Source organism: Seriola lalandi, unplaced genomic scaffold (genome assembly GCF_002814215.2).
Source record: "Seriola lalandi dorsalis isolate HSWRI2012SDOR001 ecotype SW California unplaced genomic scaffold, Sedor1 jcf7180002054791, whole genome shotgun sequence".
Taxonomy (NCBI): Eukaryota; Metazoa; Chordata; class Actinopteri; order Carangiformes; family Carangidae; genus Seriola; species Seriola lalandi.
Window position 1 is genome coordinate 89,919 of NW_019525344.1, and position 20,331 is coordinate 110,249.

Genomic DNA, 20,331 nt, shown 5'->3' on the forward strand with positions numbered 1-20,331 from the left:
TGAACAAAAGCATCGATTACTTGTTTATAGAAGTCTTCCTTTTCTTTCTTAAGTTTTAAAAGTCTCGGCTGCAGAATAAGTGACAACAAGTTGTTGTCACTTACTCTGCAGCCGAGGAGTCGCAGGAAGGATCCTGGGATCACTAGCGCCCTCTACCACCAGTGCCTCACCTGCCTCCCCTGACTGCACGTCACTGCTCTGAAACAACTTCCTCAGTGACTGACTGACTGACTGACTGACTGACTGACTGACTGTAGAACCTGTAGAGTAAAAAGCTTGGATATGCAACAGTGTGTAGAAATGGCCATAAAAACACATTAGAATCAACAGGAGTTATGGTATTTCATATTTCTCTTTTTTCAGCAGTGATGGAGTTTGGTCGTGGTAAACACAACAAACATTTAAAATGAAAGGAATCTTTCTTTATTTTTAAAACTTCAAACATGGATTTGAGATAGTATTACTACTACTACTTCATAGAAATGTAGTGAGTCACAGTCAGAATACAATATCTGTCTCATGAGTGTGGTGGAGTAACAGTCATATGTTTCCCAAAAAATAGGTAATACTCAAGTAAAGTACAGATACTTGAAAAATGTACTTAATTACAGTACTTGAGTAAATGTACTTAGTTACTGTCCAGCTCCGTTTGTATTGAGGAACAGCTTTGCTTCAAGAGGCAGCTTGTGTTCAGTCATTGTGTGCTTGTTTACTGTGGAGCTTCGGTCATGATACAAAAAAAATCAATTTTGTAATTTCCTTTTCGGCTCAGTTTTCATGTGGTAAATAAGGAACAAGCAGTTTGTGCCCAAGCTGGACAGAAAGCCAGGCTACATCTGCTGTTCTTGTTAAAATGTGCACTGAGTGTGGTTTTTAGAATGGGAGCATTCAAACCAATGGGCAGGACATTACAGTTGTCTTGACTAGAAGTTTTAAAGGCTGGTTTTAAAATCTTATTGTCCATCACTCTGACAACAGTCTAAGCCTATATTGCAAAAGTGAAGAAGACAGAGCACAGACCTGGATATAATGTTTCACTCCAAAAAGTTCTTATGTAGAGTAAATATTAACAGAAGCATCAGAAAAGAGAAATCTTTGTGTCTTAGTGCCTAAAATTTGCACTTTGGTTTCATCTATATTTACCACGACACAAGACTCTTAAGTTGAAGAGCTCTGAACGATTATTCAGATTGATGGCAACATAGAGCTGAATGTCGTCCACAAGAAAAGGAATTTAATGACTAACCTTAAAAGCTGCTGTTCAGTTGTCTATACTCGGGCTGAGAACAGAGGCAAGGTCATCTAGCAGCTGGGCAAAAGTTCAAAGACGTTGAGTGTGAAATGCTGATAGATCAGTCTGAGGTTACACTATGTAGGATCTTGGTTCTAGAGTTAGGTTAACAAAAATGATGAAAAGAGATCTGGTTGCCTGTTTTTTTTCAAGATCCATTTTAAAATATTGATAATTAGCTGAGGCTGATGCTAAACGAAAGGTCACATGGGGCAAAAAATATTTTAATCTTAAGAACAACAGCAATAATTCATAGAAAAGCTGTAGTAGTGAGCAGAGACCTCTAACAATACGATAATGGTATGTTTTTCTGGCCTGTGTTAAATAGCTCCCTGTCTATTCTGTGAGTTTTGCACTCTGGTTAGCAGGTGGGAAGGACGTCCCGATCCTTGTTTGCCGATTTTTGTGCGGGCTGTGGAGGTGGGCAAGGGGGGGAGCGGGGGCAGCGGGGCCTGGCCGGGGGGCAAGACGTGGCCTCCTTTACGGGACAGGAGGTCAATCTCTCTCCTGAGGACTTCAGCCTGCTGCGACTGTGTTTTCACCAGGATCTTTAGTTTGTGGATCTCCTCCTGATCCACATGTCTCCTGTAATCCTGGAACGGCCTGCCCTGGATACACACAAACAGACACCTATCAACGCATACAGTATACATATACATAAATAAACACTCATTTAGAAATAGAGGAAAGCAGGCTTAAGGGCTGATATGACATCCTGGGTTTAAAATCTGACCCAGGACCTAGACTCATTGGTTCTTACTGGCTATCGCTGAAGAGCCAAAACTATATTCAAAGCAGCATTAACTGATTAAACTGAATACATATATGTGGAGCATTATCACCTAAAAAAGTGGCTAACCTGTTTGCAAACAGCTGCCTACTTTAACACCCAGCAGACACAAAGCAACAAGCAACATAGCTCTGGAAAAAATATCTGCGTCATGCACTATGTCCACCAGCTAATCACTGACTTTGTCTGTGTGCTGTTTGATGCTTAGCAGGTAGATTAGAGAGGGGTCATCTGAAAACAGCTGTCTGCTGCTGGGTCGGTGAGAGTGCTGAGGCTGAACTAAGAGCCAAGAACCAAGAAATGTGCCATAAAACTAAATCTACTGAGTGAGCAGGGCAGAGTTGGGGATCTCTGTGGGTTCATCACTGCAATCAACCCCTTCATTGATCTGTATTTTTTAATCAATTGGCTAAAATAATCACGCTGGCCCTGATTAGTGCTGAAATGCTGACTGCTTGAATTCTTAAAGATCTACTGTCGCTCGCAGTGCTGAACTTATAACCAACCCCACAGCTCTGCAGAGCTTTTAAGCTCCTTTTAGCTCAGTGTTTTGGCTTCACAGCACATTTGAATGATTCCCTCTCACCAGCCTTGTTTCCAACAGTAGCCAGCTGTTTTCAAATAAGCTCTGATAAACCCACTAACAGTCAACGTTATTAACTAGGAAGGGACTGAGAATTTGAACATATTGGACACAAACATGACTATGATAATTTTGTTCCGTGTCTACTGGATGTGTAAATGTGTTAGCCATGACAACTTCTCATATGTCAGCGCTCTCTGTCCATTGGTTTATTTTGGAGTTCTTCTACCTCCCATTGGCCAAAACATCGGTTGTCACCCTGAAAGTCTGTGTGAAACACAGCAAAGATGGCGGAGATGCTACAGAAGTTTGTGGCCAGTTTGAGTTTTTTTTTCAGCAAACTTAGCTGTACACTTCAAGCTTTGATTAATATTAAGTATAAAATGAATTTAATGCACAGAAATTACCACTTTTTTCTGCCTGGCATTGAGTTTACGCTCCAGGTCCCTCTTGTGGTCTAAGAGGTTTGACATGCTGAGGAGACGCTCTGTGTTAGTCTTGGTCGCCTCCATCAGATTCTGACGCGCCTCTTCTACCTTCGCCTGAATAAAGATAACATTTTGAGTTTGAAGAGGTTAAGAGCAAATTTGCACACTTACCAAAGCACACACACACGTACACACACACATACACACACACACAGGTCAGCATACATCCCACTGTTTGATTTCCTTGGCGTATGCAGCTTCTTTAATGAGCTTTTCCTGCTTGAGCTCCTCCAGCACCCTGTTCCCTGACAGCGTCTGCAGAGCCTCCAGATCCAGCAGTCTCCCATACTTCATCATCATCAGCTCGTCGCACTGCTTCTCCAGCACTACAACATCACACAGATCAACAAACAAATGATTCAATCCAAAAATGTTGCCACTCTCTGGCACTGGGAATTATCACCATGACCAGAGAAGGAATTTTGCTCTTCCACTCCCTGGTGTAAGTTTACCACAAGACTTTGCCTAACACAACTGTGGAGTTGTTGGTATCTTTCCAGTAACTTGTTTGTGTTCATGTGGCATCTGAATTTCACGTTACATCTCTTCACAATATGGGTCCTTACCCTGTATCTTAGCGTCCATGTCCCTGCGGTCGTGGATGAGCCTGACGTGCTGCTGGCGGGCCTGGGTGTACAGATCTCTCTGCTGGCTCTTCTCCACCTGCAGCTGTTTGATTCGCTCCTGCAGCCTGCTCAACTCCGTCCTGTCCACCACCAAAGCCGAGCTCAGATCGGATGGCACTGAGCCGTTAAAAACAAACTCAATCTGGGAGACATATGGAGAAGGTGAAAGGAAAGGTCTCTGCTTTACAAAAGGACTTAGCAAGAGATGCAGAGTATTAGTATGGAAGTACAGGGCTGCCAACATTAAAATAAAATAATTTAATCAAATCTTTCATTTCTGGACACATAGAATGAACTAAATTAAAAACTTTAAAAATCCAAGTTATTGTCACATTTGAAAATGCATAACACTGCCATACTGATAATAAACTTGGATGTGAAATTGATGAAAAATTGAAGAAAAAAACAAAATTTAGACTTGAAATTAATTAGATAAATCATAATTTGTGATCACCTGGTGCAGTCTGAGAGGAACCACCACATCCAGTTCATTCATTTTCTTTTGCTTCTCTCTGTTGACCAACTCCAAGTCATCCTCTACTGCCTTCCGACCGCTCTTCACCGCTTTCTCCTGCAGAACAAAGAAGAAAGATGCAAAGTGAAACACGCAAACACACACACACACATGAGGATGCCACTGACAGACAGAACCATGAGAACCAAAGTTTGACCTTCTTGGTGAGGGTGTCGCACTCCTTCTTCAGAACTTCAGCACTCTTCTTCTCCTCCACCAGCAGTTCCTCCAGGTCCAGTCGACGCTCACGCAGCTGCAGTGTATTCTCAAACAACTCTGGCTCACAGCCTGACACACACACACATACGAACACACACAGAGTCATACTTAAAGCTGAAGCTAAAGCCTGTTGAACTTGAGGCACAGTGAAGCACTATTGAAAATACAAGGGCCATTATTAAACTAAAATCTCTGCTCTGTCTCGCAGTTACTCTGTGCAGGATTTGAACAGTGGCTCTCTATTTGCAACAGCAATAGGAACTTCAGGTTCTATTACAGAAGATATCTGCCCAAGGACCTGAGTGCAGACAGTTTCATCATATTGAGCCTGCTTGGGTTGTCTGCATTTTGGATTGGGCCCAGTTAGTCTCAGGTCTTTTCAGACATGGGGCAGATTCAGAAAAATTTAAGTTTATGACTAAAACTGTGTGTACGCACAAAGCCAGCAATGTGCACTTTGAACTGATAGCATGTGCACGAGCATCAACACTCTGACTGTTCACGATAAATAGACATAGATCAGCCCTGATTCCCTTGTTTGTGACACTAGTGACTGCTTGACCAGTCATTAGACCTGTCAGTGAGAAGAACAGCTGAGCAGAAGTGCAGTTTCACTAATTGTGCTGCATCGACGAGATTCTCCAGCAGCACTAGAGCAGCAGTCATTAGCCGTCATTAATCACATATACCTGAACACCGTAAGTGACATCTCAATCATCATTATTTGACATCACACAGATGATAAATGATTAATTTATATTGAAACAGACTGGATACAATTAAAGGATTATTTATGAGGAAGTAACATCTCAAATGTAAATGAATAAATAAATGATATATCTGGCTCCAGGTCTGTCCTCCGTTTCTTGGGCTCTAGTTTACTGTAAATTTATCAGGTGCAGGCAGGTGTGTTTCAGATCAGATCCAGATCTAAAGAACTGTAAAACAGAATCAACTTACACAGATCAAGCAGCGTGTGTGTGTGTGATGATTGACAGATTACATCACATATGGATGATCTATGGAGTATCAGTATACTGTTGCTGTGGGCTTGACAGGGAGTGGGCAGGAAAGATGCAGTACAAACACTCTGCACCAAATTCAGGTAATTAAAAATGGCCTATAAAGTTATATAATTATTATTTGGCTATATTTGCTGAATCATATTTCGTGGTGGCGGACTGCATCATCTGTAAGAATTAAGTTACTGACCTGGAGGGCAAACGCTGTCATCCAGAGCAGCAACTCCGTCCTCTGTGCCACTGTCAAAATCATCGTCATCATCATCCCAGTCATCATCTTCATCAGAGTCTTCATCGCTGTCCTCTTCCTCTGCAAACACACATTGGGATGATAAAGGACACATGGACAAATGGACACACACAGCATCACACGCACCATGTTACTTCCCCGCACCTTCACTTCCTGTCTGCTCCTTCTTCTTGACACGTTTGATCTTCTTCTTGAAGACTCTGGTCAGAAACTCCTCAAACTTGTTGTCTTCGCCCAGCGAGGCCTGGAAGGTCGTGGTCAGGGCCTTCTCTCTCTCCTGCAGCTTGACTATGTCTCTCTGCTTCAGTTCCAGCTGTTCCTTACATTCCTCCAGCTCTGACTGTCAGGAAACAGACAAGAGGATATAACAGCGATCAGAGGAAGAAAATCATGTGTTGACACACAAACAACGTGACAGTTTCTGCACAGAAGACATAGTGTGAGCGACACATTGGCACAATGACACAAATATGCCTGAGGTTGTGTTTACGTGTGTATGATGCAAGTAAAACACAAGCCATTACACGTCTGTGTAGATAGCTGGAAGTTAAAAATTAGCAATTTGTGTTTCTTTTAAATTCAGTCACTTACAGAAACAAATTTTAATTGATCCCCAACTGCCAGAATTAAAAATAACATGCTGTTAGATGCTAGGTGCTGTTTTTTTTTATTATTGTCAGAGTATTGTTGCCTTGTAATTCACTTTGTATCATTTAAAAAAGAAAACCCTTGATTGTTCTTTTACTGAACAAAGTAAGGCACTGCAGATTGGCTGCCAGCCTATTCATTTTAACAACACCATGACAGACAGTTATATTCAGCTTCTGCTACTGATGTACATGGACAATGTAATAACTGTGTCTTCAATGAGACGAGAAGGGCTGCAGAAAGCATCAGATCTCCTACGTAATTGATATGAGTGATAAAACCTAAGTTGTGGTTTTTGGATGTAGAAAAGCTGATATTAGCAAACTTAAGTTTGTATGTAATTGAGAAGCTTTAGAGATTGTTTTAAATATCTTTGGATTGCTGCATTAAAATGGCTCATGTAAGACTGCTAAATCTAGAAAATCATGAAAATAGGATTAGATCAGATATTTTTGACACCTAGCCATTTTACTCCCACCAGTTATGAAAACTAAACTCAGTATTTGTACCCAAGTATTTGCTTATTTACAAATATCTCTGGTGTTTCTGTGTCACTATGGGTATGACAGATATAACAGCTAGTACATGACTGTGGTATGTCTTACCAATGGCTCACACAGACATCAGCGGGATCACATTGACTCTAAATGTTGAGCAGCAGTTGAAACATCAGTTTATAAAAAGTGGCAGCGTGAGCACAAAACTTCAATCAGTGTGGGCTCTATATTTAGAGTTCAAACAGGAATTGCAGCTGTAAAAGTAATTATTGTCTGAAAAACAGAAATACAGACAAACTAACTTCTGGCTCAATAATAGCAGAATCTCCAAAGTTAGTGTTGTTTTGTTTGAATGCAAGAATGTAAACATTGCACAAGGCCAATGAAGTTGATCTCATCTGGTCTGAAGTGACAGACGGACTACAGTGGAACATGTTGCAAAAAATTTGAATGATGGTTGCGGAAAGAATGTGTCACAACACACAGTGCATCGCCCCCTGCTGCCTATCAGGCTGCGTAGCCACAGACCAGACCAGAGTCAGAGTGGACATTATGTCAAGGCTCATCAGTGTCTGTATGGTTTGCGCTATGTATGTACTTGTCTGGACCTGAGTCAATAAAGACATACATATAAAGACATATATGTATGTATGTATGCATAATATGCATTACTTTAGCAAACCGCAACAATTTAAGTCACAATGTGTTAAATTTTTATGCCAGTACAGCAACTTTCAGATGTGATTTTGAGTGCCTGAATGTCTGATGGCACAAGTTTTTGTTCGTAGGAAAATAAGACAATCTTAGTGAGAATCTGTGCAGTTGATGCATCGCTGTTTGCCACTTTGATACTACTACTGAGCGGGCGCAAAAGTCAGGAGCTTTCAAAAAGGTGATTTTCACTCTGTCACTCTGTCAATTGAATTGAAACCAATTGCTGCCTGATGGACAGGAAACAAATATTGAAAAACTTTGGTTAGCAATATTGTAGTATGCAAGTAAGCAATTATAGGCTAAAATGTAAAAAATCCACTGGCATAGTCCTTTAAACAGATTGCTTAAGTACAGGCACAAAGGCACATAAACTCCCTCCCACCACAATGTTGTTCTCCTCCTTCACGCGTGCGTTGAGCTTCTCATGCAGGCTGTCCTCCCTCCTGTCAAACTCCTTGAGCAGCAGCAGCTCCTGGTAGAGCGTCAGCTGACGCAGGTCGGCCATCTTCAGCTGCCAGTCCAGACGTAGCTTCTGGTGACGCAGCAGCATGAGCTTTGCGTCAAAGTGACACACTGAACTCTCCATCTGATGATTTTAAAAAACACATAAGCAGATTATATTACGCTGTTACCGCCTGTAATATCAGATGTGCAGTTAATTCTAGACCATATTTTGTTGATGATTAAGTATTTAATCTAATGTAATGGATTTTTTTTTTTATTCATTATTCAATGATGATCACAGACCTGCTCCAGGAGGGAGTCTTGCTCAAACAACAGTCTGATCTCCTTCTCCCTATGGAGCTTCTCCTCAAGCTCGCTCAGCTCCATTCCCTCCTCCTCTGATGTGTCTTCTTCTTCTCTGGTTCTTCTTTGGGTGCTGGAAGTCCCCTCCTCTCCTCTCTCCTGATCATCTCCCTCTTTCTCCATCTCCCCCTTCATCTCTTTCTCCAGCTGCTCCAACAAATCTGTAGTTCCCCCCTGCTCCTCCTGCTGCATGGTCTTAAATCTGTTTTAAAATAAAAGGTAGATATACTGTTTATCATCAGAAGATGAACAAAAGATTATTTGTCTGCCTATTTTTTTTTAATCAAAAGACCAGCATTGCCCATGGAAATAAATTACTTGGCCTGCTCATCCCTTATAGCTTTTATAGCTTTGCTCCCACAGACTACTTTCTGTTTAAAATTTAAACCACTATAACTACTGTTGTTACCTTTTTTCAGTAAGAGTAAGTGATAATTGATGACTGCTATAGATCTGCTGGTCCCCTAAAGAATCATGTTCTAAAAGTACAGTATTTATTGTGAACTTTGGTCAGAGTGTAGACTTGGTCTTGACTCCTGTACCTCTGTTCCCTCAGAACACGGTATCGCTCCAGGGTGGCGCGGCTGTACTGCAGCCTCTTCTCCGGGGTTTCCTCTGGTAGCATGGTCGGGAGGGCCGGTGGAGGGCGATGGAGATGGGCCGCCAGACGCTGCTGGACCTTTTGGAGCTTCTGAGCCTGAGCGCGCAACTGAGACACCAGGCAAACCTTGGAGTCCCGCAATGCCACGATACGTCCATTCATCTCAGTCTGCTTCTCACGGATCTGATAGGATGGATGGCGTAATTAAATTAATCTTCTATCGCTGCAATTTATGTTCTTTTCATTAATCTTTTGTTTTTTTTAATCCGATCATTCCGACCCAAAGACATTTGGTTTTTCAATGAGATACGCAGCCAATGAGATGAGCATACTTATTATATATTACTAAAAGAAATTCATGCTGTGAATGAGCTAAGATATGTATGTGTGTTTGTGTGTGTTTGTGTGTACATTTTCCTCCAGGCCAATCAGCTGTGCTCTCTTGCTCTCAGTGTTCATCCTCAGGTGTTTGGGCACCGTGAAGTCTTTGGCTGATTTCAGTTTTAAGTCTCCAATGTTCTCTCTGGCTTTACAGATGGCCTGCACGTCCAGAGGATCCTCACAGTTGTCGTCTGGCTTCTCTGCGTAACTGAGGCACCAACAATGCATCACAGTTTTGCCCCATCATTGAAATAGTTACACTTATTACACTTACACAGCTCCAGAGCACCATCGTGGGTAAATCTGGCACTACATTTTTTTAAATTGATCTTTAAGAATACAGGGAACACCATGACCATTCAATAAAACCACTTAAATATCACTAGAGCCCAGAGTACAGAGGTAACATGTTGATCATGAAACTCACAGTTGATCCCATTCCTGCTTCCTTTTCTCTATTTTGGCTCGAGCTTGTTCAGCTTTCTCAGCAGCCTTTCTGAGCCTCTCGACCTGCCGGTCTCCCAGCTTAATCCCTGCTGGACGAGCTACCTTAGGACGTACCACCTCCTCCTCTGGAACACACATAGAGGTGATAGGTCAAGCATGTCTTTGATGAGTGAAACCAACACATACAAACACTTTCTTACCCTCTATGTTACCGCTGTCTTTTGCAGGCTCGGCTCTGGATTTCCTGCGTTCTGGTGCGGTATCTCTGTCAAGCTGGCTGTGTTTGCTCTGATGTCTGAGCTGGGTTGAAGGCTTGGTGAGCGTTGGCAAACGGTAGGTAGAGACTCTGTGGTCGGTGCAGATGGCGACCACAGTGACCACTTTGTCCTCCAGAGAGTCCTTGAACCTGCAAACAAACACATATGTGAAGGGTTTTATTCTGGTTGGAGGCTGGTTTCCTTTACCGTCTAACTTTGTACCTAGGGGCAAAATCCAAATTCAATTAAAACATCTCAGGATGTCAGGAGGAATATTCAAACTCATATATAAATCTTATTTATATCCACCATCCAAAGCATCATGAAGCTGAAGCATGTGCAGAAAACTAGATCAAACCTATTTACCAAAGTTCACATTTAAATCTGAACATTTAAAAAGAAAAAAAAATCCATTCATGATTAATAGATAATAATCATCATTAGATATGTGTGTGTGTGTGTGTGTGTGTGTGTGTGTGTGTGTGTGTGTGTGTGTGTGTGTGCGTGTGTGTGTTCAGTCAGTACCACTCCTGTAGTTTGCTGAGTGCTATGTGGGCACGCTCCTCCTCCCAGGCCAGCTGCTTTCTGACCTCCATCACCCGCTGGGACTTCACCCTTTCTGCCTCTTCACTGAAACGCCGATCCAACTGCAGCTCCTACACACAGAAACACACACACATACCACATATAATTGAGGACACAGCATTATCCCTTCCCTGAAACACAAACCAGGTCTTTACCCTAAACTGAATGGTTTGGGTATGAGGACCTTATCTTGCATGGAAAAGTGTCCAAACAGTGTGTTTACATTTGTTTAAGAAACAGTTACAGTCAGCTTTCTCCTGTGTCTTGGTTTCTTAAATGTGATGTAAACAAGAAACCTGTTTTTCATAAGGAGCTACAACTAACACAAAGTCACCTCTATAAGTCTAAACAAGTCAGCAAGCAGTTAATTCTGTTGCTTCAAATAAGTAAGCCATGCTTCCAAAATAAGATTGCGGTGGTGGGGAAATGTGACCAGCTGCATGCGTGTTATGCAAATTTACAGTAACCAGCCTACCACAGTGAATGTAAAGGCGTCTTCTGACTCCCTACCTCTGATTACTTGAATGAAAAGAACTGAATGATGGTGACAGCTATTCATCAGTCTGACATACTGTGAGACATACTGTATAAAGATTCTGTCAGTGAGGAATAATAATAATAATGATAATAATAATAATAATCGTGCAATTTAAAAAATATTTTTGTCCAGCACCGCTGATTTCTCACTTGTGGTGTGAATTTTGGTGAATCTTAGCATTGTTCTAAAACTAAATCAGAGCTGCTACATTGGAAAACAGCATGAACTGTCAGACCAGTGGATAAGACCCAGGTGTGTGTGTCTCTACCTCAGGTTTCAGGCGAACATGCTCCGGCAGACTCTGGTTTATGTCCAGCACCTCTTTAAACTTCTTCTGGAGCTGAGCCATCTTCTTCCGCTTCTCTGTGATCTTCAGCTCGGCCTCCCGTTGCAGACGGTCCTTCTCCAGCTTCTGTTTAGCTGTCTCTATGCTGGGGGGGAGTTAAAAAGTTAGAAGAGAGAAAACGTTCATGATTTTCTGGCTTCAGAGTGACCCCAAGAACAGCAGCAGGTCCCCAAGTGTAATCAGCGCTACATCTTCAAAAAAATCTTCAAAAAATGCAAGAAATCCGTATAAATAATGAGAAATACAATACAGACAACAGTTATCTACTCAATAGATACTTAATAAATAGAGTGAAAGAAAGAAAGAAACATGGTTGATACACAGAGGAAGACAAGAAAAGTGAGACAGAGAAAAACAAGAAGACCAAATTATCCCTAAACAGTTTATTCACACGCACCTGTAAGCTGCTGGGTCCTCAATGTCCTGAGCCAATGCCTCATTTTCAAGACCCACCTGTTAGAATAACGTGAACAACATGACACAGGTCATCCAGTTCGCCAACCTGCACTATATTGTTTGCTTTTACATGCCATTAATGTTTGTGTCCCGTTATTTCTGTTTGAAACACATTGCTGATATGGCCGAAGGCCTCAATCAAAAACATGCGCCAGCTGTGACAGTTGAAATGTCATTTAAGTGCAGGACACCTGTTAACAACTGACCTAATGCCGGACGGAACAGTTAGATTCCTTTTAAATTCCATTTTAATTTGTTTAAAAATATGAAGAAATTTGACAAAAATGTGACAAATAAAATGTGGACCGACCCTTGGAGAAGGAACCTTGGCCCTCTTTCTCTGGATCCCTTTCTGCAGCTCCTCTGGAGGAAGCAGGCTGAAGGAGAAGATGTTCCCATCATCTCCCGCAGTCAGCACAAAGTGTTCGTCATGGCTACAGCGAATGTGTCGCAGCTGTCCGTACTGGTTGTCGTGAACACTGAGAGCCCAGTAGGCCTGCATGGAGGTGAGGCTGTGGTCACCGGGCTGCAGCAGGTAAACCCTGATGGAACCTGAGTGCATGCCGCAGAGCATCAGCTGTCTGTTGGAGCTATGACACACCAAGACAGCAAAGAACAAGGTAGGGACACTTCAACTACCACGTTAAACACGTAACACTGTTGTGGTGCATATGTGAAAGAGGCTGTAGAGTAGAGGAAAACTGATTTGCTTGTTTGCCCTCCAGCTTACCTAAAGTTGATGGAGCGAACCGGGTCGTTATCTGTGTTGTCAACAGGCAGGAAGCCAAAGGGCTCATCCTGCCGTTGGTCCGGATCCTCATCCTGCTTCTCAGAGAACTTACAGTGATACAAGAAACCGGAGTCAAAGCCTCCCTACAGGAGAGACAGAAAAGATCCATCCTCAGATCCCTTTCCTGGCTACTTTCTGTGAAGTGTTATCATGTCATTTGTAGATACAGTATGTGTTAAAACATCCTTTCATCAGCTTCTGGTAAAGTTCTAGGGTGGTGGAAAACAGTCCCTTGGTCAATATGTGTTTGGTTTGCAATCAGGATCAAAAAATAAGTGATAAGGTTATGAATCTGACTGAACATTTCAATACTTTTAGTACTAAACAGTTAAATACACAGCCATATTAAAAAAAATCATCCTGCTGGCCCCATATTCGTCATGTGTTTACAATCTACCTATAATTTTGTCGTCCTGATTGTTCATACTGTAACTGTTCTTTGTGGGTCTATTCTGTCTGTCTGTTCATTCTGGAAGAGGGATCCCTCCTCTGTTGATCTTCTTGAGGTTTCTTCCAATTTCTTCCCTGTTAAAGGACTTTTTTGGGAAGTTTTTACAGATTGAATCAAAGGTCTAAGGCTAGAGAGATTGTAAAGCCTTTTGTGGTAAATTTGTGATTTGTGATATTAGGCTACATAAATAAAACTCATATGACTTGATTTCTTTGAAATCCCTGTATGACGATTTAAAAATTCCTCTCTTTTTTATTTGGTCGATATACAAGTTGACAAATTTGGTTGATTTCAGGTGATTGATTCCATCGTCCATTGTTACTATCTCCTGATTGTTGAAACGTAATAGTGCACTGACAAGAAATACATACTGTGTGTGTCTATGTGTGTGTGCGTGTACCATGTGTGTGTGTGTACCATGGAGAGCCAGAACTGGCCAGGCTGTGAGTAGAAACCACAGTAGAGAGGACTTGGAGGGTCGGGGATGTAGATAGGCGGTAACTCTTCCTCTTTCTCCTCTTCTTCTTCCTCTTGCTCTGCTTCTGGATGCTTCGATTCTTTCAACCTCTTTTCTCTCTCTTTCCTCTTCTTCTCCTTTACAGCTTGACGTCTTGCGATTTCCTCTTCTCTCTGAATTGCGAACATACAAATAAAAAATACAATAAAATCAGGCATCAGTCCTTTAAATAACGTTTAAGACAGCAGGAAATAAAGGACAGAAAAATACTTGAATGACATAAGGCAACAGATATGACATCACGAGTAATTACAATGTAGATTACACACAAAACATACAGTTTAACGTAATACAGCCATAAAAAGCGACGTACAATTAAAATCCAGCAAATGAAAGCTAAGACAAACTAAGCAAAGACCTTGATTCGCGATTTGATGCTCCTGAACCTGAAGGATCTGCTGGACAGCTCAGGCAGCTGGAAGGTTTTAGTTGGCTTCTGGGCCTCCGGATCAGGACACTGCACCTCAGTCACGTGACCACTCTGACACAGGATGAGCAGCCTGTTTTCACTCTGGGTAAAAATGTAAAAGAAATCGGTCAAAATGGTAACGTTTCATCAGAGAGAAATTTGGGTGAAAGTGGGTTAGGTCAGTGTTTCCCTTTCTGACGGCCACGATGGCCGGAGACCAGACTTACATGGGAATGAGGTGACCACTCCAGCCCCTGCACAGGCCCGGGAACGTGGACAAAGCCGATGGGGTTGTATTTTTCCCCGACAATGAAGAAGAACACAGTGCAGTCTGAGCTCTGAGCAGGAAGGTCGAGGTGAGAGAACAGAAAGGTGAGATGAATAGCAAAATGAGGAAATAAAACACTTTGTAGAAAGTACACAATGTAGTTGTACACAATGTAGAAAACAATAAATAAAGTCACTGAGGTCTCATCTATGACTTTATCTGATGTGAGTGAAATCCTAAATACTCAAAAGATCAGTGGCACATCAGTGACATATTTATATTAAACCTTTAAGCCTATTTCAAAAATCTAAGATTTCCAAAATCATGTTTCAAAAAACAGACAAAGCAAGTTGTGTTTTTCATAATAGTAAACAAGCATTTTGACAAACTGCTGTTTCCTGTGAAGTTGGTAGTTTTCTAATGCTGGCTCTCAGTGATAAACCTCTTACCCCTGTGGCTAAGATGTCTCCGTTTCGCTCATATGCCACAGCAGTTACAGGGGCATTATGGGGTTTGAAGGCCTGTTTGAGGCGCAGCTTTGCATCTCCTTTGGGGCTGCGCCCGGTGACCACATGCAGCCTCTGTGGGTTGTACAGCTCCAGTAAGCGGACCACCCCGTCCTCAAAACCCGTCACCAGTAAACCTCCACCCTGGTTCACCTAAAGACAAAGTCCAGAGGTCAGTTTTCTTTCACATGTGGTAGCATGATTCATTTTCATACCGGCACACTCACCATAGGTGGAGCCCAGCTGAGAGCAGTTCCACCCTGATTGAAGCGGCTGGTTGTCAGCTCTGTTTTCGCCAGGAAATCAAAAACTCGGACTGAACCTGGAGAGCAGGGAGAGACGCAGTACCTGTTATAGTGCGTGTGTGTGTCAGTGTGCGTGCAGGTGTGGAAATGTGTGTGACTCACGGTCCAGAGCGGTCGTGGCCATCAGGTGGGATTTCTTCGACACATCAAGGCCCTGGATCGCTCCGGCGTGGAAGGAAAACAGGCACTCTGGATCAGGAGTCTGCACACAGGAAATACATCAACTGTCATCACACTGCGAGAGCATACTGTGTTTTTTACAACGATTTATTAGATGATTGAATATGATATGCGTAATGTTCTGTTTGGAAGGGTACTCAAACATATTTTGTTCTGAGCCACATGACAGCTTGCTGCAGTAGTACAGTGACTTGCCGTGTAGGTGAACGAAAGATCCAGTTTCCAGATGGCTCCGCTGGAATCCTTCAGTGTAAAACAACATAGCAGAGTGAGACTGGATCATGCATTTCAAATGGTTTTGAAGTGACTTTTGACTTTTTTTGCTCCTCTGACCTGAGCAAACCAGAGGAAAGAGTCAGGCAGGGAGCTCTTCACCACAGAGGAGAGGCAGACGTTGTGTCCGACCACCATCTCATTCATGGGCTCAATCTCAAATCTGTTGCAGTCGCTGCTACTGTCGGCAGAGTCGATGCTCTCAAAGTCCCAGCCCTGCAGGGGAAGAGGGGTGTTGTTACAAAATCATACTGGTTGTACAAATACATGATTACAGAAACTCAGGATTATCGTCCCTGCTCAATCAGTCTTATTAGGGATGTGGAGAAGAGTCAACCGTCTCTTCAAAATCTAAAACAGTTGATCTAATTTCTGTGCAGAGCATCAGTACATGTCAATATAATGTGACAATGTTTTAGGGATTTAAACTGCTGCCATCACAAGATATTTAAACACAGAGTCAAGTATCTTACCTGGACTACTCCATCAGAGCCAATTGTCATCAGCTGTCCATCCTCAAGGGCAAACGGCTGAACCATCCCGGCGTGGCAGGTCCGCCCCTCCTTTCGACAAATCTCCACCTTAATGGCATTTCCATCCCACAGCAGCAAGTTGCCCCAGTCTGTGCCGGACACCACCTGACAAGAAGACACGAAGTGAGGCGAGGGTCAGAAGTAACGTTTAGTTCTCTTGACTCCTACAGAGGATTTTTCCAAACCAAAATATCTTTGGAAGTTCACCCATGACCTTGCAAACAGCAACAGACAAAACCAATCTGACTGCAAAGCCCCCCCCCCCAATTAAACCCAACCTGTCAGAACAGCAGAGCACAGACCTTTCCATCAGGAAGCTCCACGTAGCCCTCGATATCAGTCGCTGCGGTTTTTCCAAAATTTCCAATAAGTCCTTGCAATTTAAGACCAGTGAATGTGCTAGCCATTTTCCAAAACCTGATAAAAAAGAGGGGGAGAAGGTATTTTCACCTTATATGAAACACATTCACTATCAATGTATCAAGGGAATAATTAAACTTCTGATGTCTAAGGTCATTTCTCCGACAGTTGCAGTTTCATGAGGGAGTTACAGTAGTGATTTCCTCGAGTTTCCTCAGGTTATCTGATAATCTCACAGTAATGACATCACCAGGAAGTCACTGATCCTGGCCAAGAAATAGTCACATTACCCACCGTAAAACCTCACCTTTGCATTTACCCTTGTTTTTTTGTACAAACAGGACATAACATGTGAATTAGTGAACTTAAGAGGAATTGATTTAGTTACCTCTGGATAGAGCCAGACTAGCGCTTCCCCCTGTTCCCAGTAACTGTCCTGAGCTAACATGACTGCTGCTAGCTCTAGCTTTATATTGAACATACAGACATGAGAGTAATATTGACCTTCTCATCTAACGAACCGCAAGAAAGCAAATAAGCATATTTACCAAAATGTAAAACTGTTCCTTTAAAAGCACCACAGTCTGCCCTTATCTAACTGAGTTTAATGTCTTTTCATGGTAGCTCAACATCAAAAGAAAGAAAACAAAAACTCCCTGGACTATTTTCTGCTACTAAACTATATGTCATGTGTATTTGTTAAAAACAAAAAGTAACTGAGTGAACCTAAAATGTAGATCATCGCAGTGTTTCTGTAGCAGGGTTTCAGGATTTTAGGATGATTCAATAGGTTGTTTACTTGATGTGTCCAGATCCTGATGACGTGAGCAGTCCTGGGTTGTATGGGGAGAAGCTGACTCTGTAGACCTCCTGAGAAACAGCCTTGCAGCTCAGCATCACCTCCTCCTGCCTCCAGTTCCACAGCGTCAACATGTAGTCAGGCTCGCAGCCCACACTGGCCAGCAGGCTCCCGTCACGGTTAAAATCCACAAAGCTGTACGCCTTCTCTGTACCACCTAAAGACAGGCAGGTTAAAACACAACGATCAAATAATGAAAGATAGATCATGTGAAAAAGATATAACTGTTTGAATCTGGGTCCTATTTACCTCTGAGGATGCGGTACGGTCGTAACGAGGGATATTCATATATTATGACGTTGGGCTGGTTTCCCTTCTCTGCTGAAACAAAGTAGTCTTTGCTAGGGTGTACCTTTACACACACACACACACACACACACACACACACACACACACACACACAAATAAAATACTTAAGAGAGCTCCAGAGGTAAAAAGGCATAAAAGCCTTGATTTAAAACTACTTACAGAGTTCCACCATATTATCAGTCACAGTGAACATCAAGTCTACATACATACACATTATCTTGTGGTAGTTCAGATTTTTCAGGTCAGTCTGCACAAACAAATGACTTAAACGAACCAATGGCTGCCCAGAACAGCGAGGACAAAATAGATCCAAAAAGTATAAAGTATTAAAGTATATATGATTTCTGGTAAATGGGCTCAAACAAACAAAACCACAGGTGTTGTCTTTAAAACAAACAAACTTCTGTAATTACATTTATAAGTACTGTGGCACTGGTATCTAGTGAAATAGTACTAAGTGTTAATCAACTGATGCTTATCCTTAAAAGTAGTGTAGGAAGGACTTTAACATTGTAAGTGATGCTCCATATTCTTTTACCTAGTTAATACTCTAGTAAATCCTCAAACAGCTACTCAAGTACCACAACTTTAAAGCTATACTTGAGTAATTGTAAAGTTATCTATCTGTTTTTCCATCTCATCAGTGTTTCCTGCTGTCAGTCACAAACAGACTTGAGCCTCTCGAACATAAAGTAGTTTGTCAGCCATCTTACCGCGATGGAGCCGATTCCTCCTCCGCTGCAGGAGCGGAGGTATCTCTGCTCCTTGGTGGAAATGTCCAGCAGGACGAGTAGGTTACCTGCTATGAAGATCAGAGTTCTGTCATCCAGCACCTGCAGGTTCGCCCTGCGCCCACTGTCGTATCCAAAGGAGTGACTGGTTGTAGAATGAATTAAGGATTAGATCAGATTCACTGTATGTTATTACTCTATAATCTGTGTATGGCACACATAGTATAAATAAAAACATTTTATAGTAAGAATGCATACATGATTATTGTTTTATTAGTCATTCTTATATCTATATACCTATACCTATATCACAGTTCTCTTACATTGTAATGTGTATATTGTATATAACAATGTAATGTCACCTCTCTAATTTATATCATTTATTATTTTATTTGTATTTTTTCATTAAAATAGTTTGACTGAAATAAATAATGATCAATAAAGTAGAATCTTATTTTATCTTGCCTTGTAATAAGCCTGCAAACGAACAGAAAACAAGGACTGAAAATTATGTCTTGGCAAAGAAACTTCAGGGCATTAAGACTTATTCTCACTACTGAGCAGCAGAAACTGTGTTAGTTAGTTGAAAAGGCTACACTTGCAAGTTGAAAAAAAACTGTATTGAGTCTCCCTATTGCCTGTATTTTCTAATTATGAGGAGGAAATCTGAGAAGAACTATGGTGTGAAATGTTTTTTTCAAAGAAGGATACGAGAGGTGCAGGAGGTTCTCTGGGATTTCAGAGTCGGGTGTGATGGATGGTCTGGAGTAAACATCCTCATACTTGTAGTACGTGTCTGCAGAGAGCTGCTTTTGTGAGTCCTCGTCAGTCTCCTGCTGCATCACTGAGTGCTCAGTATCACATGCTGTGAAGGACAGCATTGACAGCAATTTTACAGCAGACCTGCAGTAACTTGTGCATTTTACCCCAAAAAAGAGCATTGAAAGAAAAATTAATTATTCCAATGTTTTTTTTAAAATGAGATATCATTGCATTTAAAAGTCTGGGTCTTGAGACTATAAAAGAGACTGTAATTGGTTACTGAGAATATGCTAAACAAAAACTTTTAGTTTAACTGCTTCTCCCCGTTAATTTTACAAGTTGCTTTGCGGGGAAATGTTCTTAATTTCAAGTGACAATTTGTCTGATTGGCACAATGAAATCACACATTTTCACCACCTTCATTTCTCAATCTTTAACTGATCAGTACATTTGACTTCATTACACTCCACCTGTCATGTATGCTTAACTACACTTCTACTGATACTCCATTCAGACCTTACATTTAAATCGATACCTCAACTTATTTCAGATATTCCATTTTTACTGGCATTTCACAGTCATGTAGTGGGTTTATTTTTACTCTCATTTTAACTGTTTCAGAAGAATCTGAAGGCCTTTTGCTAGATATGACTCTACCTTCAGTGTTTTCCTTAGCCTTCTCACCAACACAAGCTGTGTCTTCTTCCGCCATTTTAAATTATCTGCTGCTTTGTCTCATTTATCTGTAAAACAAACAGAGGAATTTATTATTCAAAGACATTTCCAACTCGACCAAATAGAAGTCAGGCTTTAAAGTACGGGGAAGGTGATAGCAAAGCGAAATGCAGCATAAGCAATTCGATTTTCGGTTCTTCCCCATCTGGTTAACACTTACTGACGTTTTAAAATTAAGTCTGACTCATATTTAATGTCTGCAACCTTCTACATTTATCTCTGTACCTGATAAACCGACTGACCAAGTCCGCTTTAGTTTGGAAGCGTTGCTAGGCAACAAGGA

General features: G+C 41.7%; 1 protein-coding gene across 1 annotated transcript; it reads right to left on the minus strand.

The window, feature by feature from the left end:
* Nucleotides 1-304: 304 nt before the first annotated feature.
* cfap44 (cilia and flagella associated protein 44) lies at nt 305-20,025 on the minus strand. Its single transcript, XM_087179123.1, has 34 exons — nt 19,971-20,025; nt 19,263-19,416; nt 18,534-18,696; nt 17,761-17,863; nt 17,452-17,668; nt 16,595-16,709; nt 16,233-16,397; nt 15,820-15,975; nt 15,682-15,729; nt 15,409-15,508; nt 15,229-15,323; nt 14,945-15,154; nt 14,455-14,565; nt 14,177-14,329; nt 13,719-13,931; nt 12,791-12,933; nt 12,371-12,650; nt 12,002-12,057; nt 11,527-11,689; nt 10,661-10,791; nt 10,079-10,284; nt 9,859-10,003; nt 9,462-9,639; nt 8,992-9,233; nt 8,390-8,651; nt 8,025-8,228; nt 5,928-6,123; nt 5,724-5,843; nt 4,450-4,580; nt 4,233-4,349; nt 3,719-3,920; nt 3,318-3,478; nt 3,072-3,206; nt 305-1,899 (listed from the first exon to the last, which is right to left on the minus strand). Exons 1-34 carry the CDS (start codon nt 20,023-20,025, stop codon nt 1,612-1,614), a joined length of 5,418 nt encoding a protein of 1,805 aa, XP_087035249.1. The 3' UTR covers nt 305-1,611.
* Nucleotides 20,026-20,331: the final 306 nt, after the last annotated feature.

Coding starts and splice junctions, on each gene's coding strand:
- cfap44 (XM_087179123.1), bottom strand. CDS start 20,025: ATGGCGGAAGAAGACACAGCTTGTGTTGGTGAGAAGGCTAAGGAAAAC. Junction 14,330..14,454: donor AGTGGTCACCTCATTCCCAT/GTAAGTCTGGTC, acceptor ATTTTTACCCAG/AGTGAAAACAGGCTGCTCAT. Junction 3,921..4,232: donor TTCCTCTCAGACTGCACCAG/GTGATCACAAAT, acceptor TATGTCTCCCAG/ATTGAGTTTGTTTTTAACGG.